Source organism: Crocodylus porosus, unplaced genomic scaffold (assembly GCF_001723895.1).
Source record: "Crocodylus porosus isolate Cpor-Errol unplaced genomic scaffold, CroPor_comp1, whole genome shotgun sequence".
Lineage (NCBI taxonomy): Eukaryota > Metazoa > Chordata > Crocodylia > Crocodylidae > Crocodylus > Crocodylus porosus.
In genome coordinates this window covers 56,067,547-56,071,530 of record NW_017728951.1, presented here as the reverse complement: position 1 = coordinate 56,071,530, position 3,984 = coordinate 56,067,547, and the positions used below count along the sequence as shown (strand labels likewise).

The window sequence follows — 3,984 nt, the reverse complement described above, 5'->3', positions numbered from 1 at the left end:
TTTCTTTAGCAGAGCTTTCTTTGAAAATTGCTTAGATTAACCCATTTGAAGGGGCATCTCTTGTCCCTCCCAGGATTACAACTGCACCGATACTGTGGAGTCCCTCAGTGCCTGGAATGACTCAAAATGCAATTCCCACTAACTGGTGGACCTGCTTCTTGTAGCCTCAATAGTAAGTGTGGCAGCACATTGTTTTTCAGTGTTTAAATGCAGAAGTAAGTCTTGTGGTAAAGTTACCATTAATAGAACTGTACCTCAACACTAAGGTATGTTTGACTTGCACATATTTAAAGTTAGTGCCATAGCGAACAACATAAGGTAAATTAAGAAATATCAATTTGAGGCACTTGTAAAGATGCTACACGCTATGGTTGTCAGCAGAGTTATATGAACAGAAGAAGGAGAAGAATATTTAATGTCAAATATTTTAGAAAACTGCCAAAAACAATATGTTCCTGTATGTGAAATGATTCTTGCAGTAGTTTAAACCATTTGCCTCTCTTATAATTACTCTGGGAGAGAAAATCCTCACACTTCTCTGGTGATCTAGGGATATAAATGGAAAGTCAAACTGAACTACTAGGGCTGCTATTTTCTGTTGCCCATAACAATCTTGCAAGAGTTTTTCCAGCTAATTCCCTGGCAAGTTCTAGCAAAGTTTTTTCTCAGTTTGATAAATGCTAAGTAGAAGGAAAATGTTTAGTGGTTTGAGAGTAAGGGTCTGTTGAACTGATATTACAGTGTAGAAACTTAAAGCAAATCCATGAAATGAAAATTTCTGCAAGAATTGTAAACCCAGTAAAACCCTGCCCTCTTAGCAAGCTGACACTATGGTAGCATACATTTTGTTAATGCATCTACAAACACTAGTAGCAATGTAAAATCCTGTCCACAGGGTTATAGATCGTTTGTACAATCTTCTCCTCAGTAACAAGGGGTATTAAAAGTTGTCTGAACTACATGAAAACATTAAGGACATGAGGAGAGATGGGCCTAATATGCACAACTCAAATTTGATGTACACATCACAGTCAAGAAGATATATATGACTGCAGACTATTCCAGGGACAGAAAAGAGAGACCACAGAACACCTGGGTACAAGGGGAAAGCGCTTGAGTAAAGGCATGATTTTTTAAAGGAAAACATAAAAGACATTTAAGACTTTCTGTGATGAAAGAGATCTCTAGAAATCAAATCAGTTTCCTAGGATTAAATTCCTTTATTCTTAACATTTCTAGCAGTTTTCTACTTGCAAAAAATTGTTTAAGAGAGTATTGAGGCCAAAAGCTTAAGGGACTGCATCTGGTTAAGTCAGAACAACCATGTGAGAACCATGTCATATAATAGATAAGGATATTGAATACCTCTGGTGTTCTTGGAACAAGGCTGTATCCAGTTTAAATGGGGCACTTCTTTGAACTCGTGGATTAATTTTGTCAGCTAAATTAAACCAGGAGGACAATGCATATTAGTCTGTTTATTTTTATTTATTTATTTATCCTGTTATACCTAAGAAGGGAAATGCTTGCTGTCCCAGGGAGCCAAATAATAAACGAGATTTACTAGCAGAAAGGGACGACGAGCAAGTGACGCTGACGGAGAGACCCGCGCGGCGCGTCAGCCACCTTTCTGTGTGGGTACGCCCGGCCGGTGATGCCATTGAGAGCCACCGGCCAGCAAAGTTAAAGCAGCAGCTGCAGCCGCAGAAGGGGCAGATGGCCCCACGGGAGAGCAGGTACCGGCTTCACCAGCGGGAGGGGTGGATAGCCCCTGGGGAGAAGAGCCATCGGCTCTGCCGGCGAGAGAGGCAGCGAGCAGGATGACTGAGGAGATGGAAGAGGTGCCGAAGGGGCAAAGACAAACAGCGTGGTGGGAGGCTGCTCAAGACGAGGAAGGAGCAGGTAGCGTGGCCGCGGAGGATGCACCGAAGCACAAGAGGGACGGCAGTGTGGGCTACGGGGAAAGCGCTGGAGCAATGCTGCATAGACTCAGCCACACAATGGGGGATAAACCCTTGGAGAACCCTGAGAGGATGCTGCCGGGCAGGTATCGCCGCCATGTCCCGGTGCACTGAGCTGAGGGAGGCACCAGGAAGGCTGGGGTCAAGCACGGCTTGAAAGGACCGGTGAGGCTCAGCAGAGTGAGGGCTGAGTAGTGTGATTGAAGTTGTTTTGGTGTGGGGAATATCCCCAGTTGGGGAGAGAGAGCTGAGGTGGCATCCCTATAGAAGGGAAGATATAGGATATTTTGTTGAGGCCAGAACCTGTGCAGCGACCCCGTCCAGGGTCAAACAGGGAGAGGCCAGAGGGATCGTGGGGCAAGCTTAGTGCCGAGCACCACAACAAGAGAAGGCTGGGTAGGAAACAGTACTCTACTCTGCTGAAGACCTGGACCAGTAGAAGAAGAACACACTAAAGCGGAGCCCCATGATGTGACCACTGAGGGATCCTGGGCCACGGAGTGTACCACGAACTGACCTTGACACTGAACGAAACAGCAAGTTGTGGCAGGCGAGAACAAGGCTGGAGACTGGGGCGAGAGAGAACTGCTTCAATCCCAAAGTGATCCCGAGAGGGGAGTGTCATCTACCTGCAGAATTAGAACCACCCGAGGGCGAGGAATTGAAACCTGGCAGACACACTTGCAAAATGCCCTGATCCACCTTGATTATTTCACTAAAACTTCTTCTTTGCTTTTCAAATGTCTTATATAACATACACAACACAGAGATTACTTCCACTGAAAATCATGCTGTTATTGAAAATATAATAGATATTACTTTTTCATACAATGCCATGTGCACATAAGTACAATCAATTAATCTTCAACTTACATAGAGTGCCACTGAAAAACGGTAAAGTCCTAAGACAATCCTCTGATGATTCATTGTTTCCCTATAAATGAAAATTGGATCTCGCTACATATTGCTTCTGTTGGGAGAATGTCAAAAATAAAATGGATCTAATATAACTTCTTTGCACAGAGTAAACAAATTTATGAACATACATTTGCATGGAAATGTCTGATCTTGCAGGTTTCACTCCCATTTTTAAAATGTGGAAAAGAACTAACTTAGTCAAAAGTGAAATTATTTTGTTTGGTTTTTGACAAGTAACTGAAATAATTCTTTAAGGTCTCATTTCCTTAGCAGAGTGTGTAAAACCAAAATAGTTTAGTTTTGAGAGCAAGAATTAGACATCTAGAACTCCTGGTTTCTCCTTAGCTTGCTGAAGATTCCCTCTGGCTGCCAATACATATGCTCAGAGGTAGAGTGGGGGGGCACATTTAATTAAAGCGGTTCCTGGAGAGCCGCTCTAATTAAAACGTTTTACTGTCACATATATTAAGAACCCCCACCCCAACCCCCATTTCAAAATGGCCATCGGAGGCTTTAACTAAAGCTCATTCAATGAGGTTTAATTAAAGTGCTCCATGGTCATTCTGAAATGCAGGGGGGATTAATATACATGACAATGAGGAGATGCTGGAGTGTTCTAATTAGAACACAGAACACACTTAATCAAGTTTGATAGCCAGTCAGGCTTAAGGTGATGCTGCAATGTGCTAATTAGAACATGGAGCAAACTTAGTCAAGTCTGCTCTGACAGGTTCTAATTAGGACACGAACCAGCACCCCTAAAGGCACCCTCTGTGACCTGATATGCATCATCTAAGGCACAACTGGGCCCAGCCTCAACCCTTTTATCTTCTACTGTGTGCACATACAATTCCAGGGTGCAGGGAAGAGCATACCACTTGGAGCCATCTTCTATGCCCTGGCTGGCTAAAGTTTGTGCTTTCTCTCCTTGCACCAACCAACAGAAATGGCTAGGCACGGAAGGGAGTGCTCTCTCCACTGTAGCAAACTTGCTGTGTTGCCCTGAGGGGTCAGGCCAACACTCAGGATTTCAATATTGCTCTGTTAGACAGGACAGTGTGGTACACAATTGCACATGCACACATAAAAATCAATTAAGCGCGCA

The 3,984-nt window shown here is 43.7% G+C and overlaps 1 protein-coding gene across 1 annotated transcript in view; it reads left to right on the top strand.

Moving 5' to 3' along the window:
- The first annotated feature begins 268 nt into the window (after positions 1-268).
- The window catches only part of OPN4 (opsin 4), a 29,429-nt gene continuing 25,713 nt past the window's right edge, over positions 269-3,984 (top strand). Inside the window, 2 exon segments of the mRNA XM_019555551.1 lie at positions 269-318; positions 1,539-1,736. Of these exon segments, the coding sequence (XP_019411096.1) occupies positions 269-318; positions 1,539-1,736 (248 nt within the window).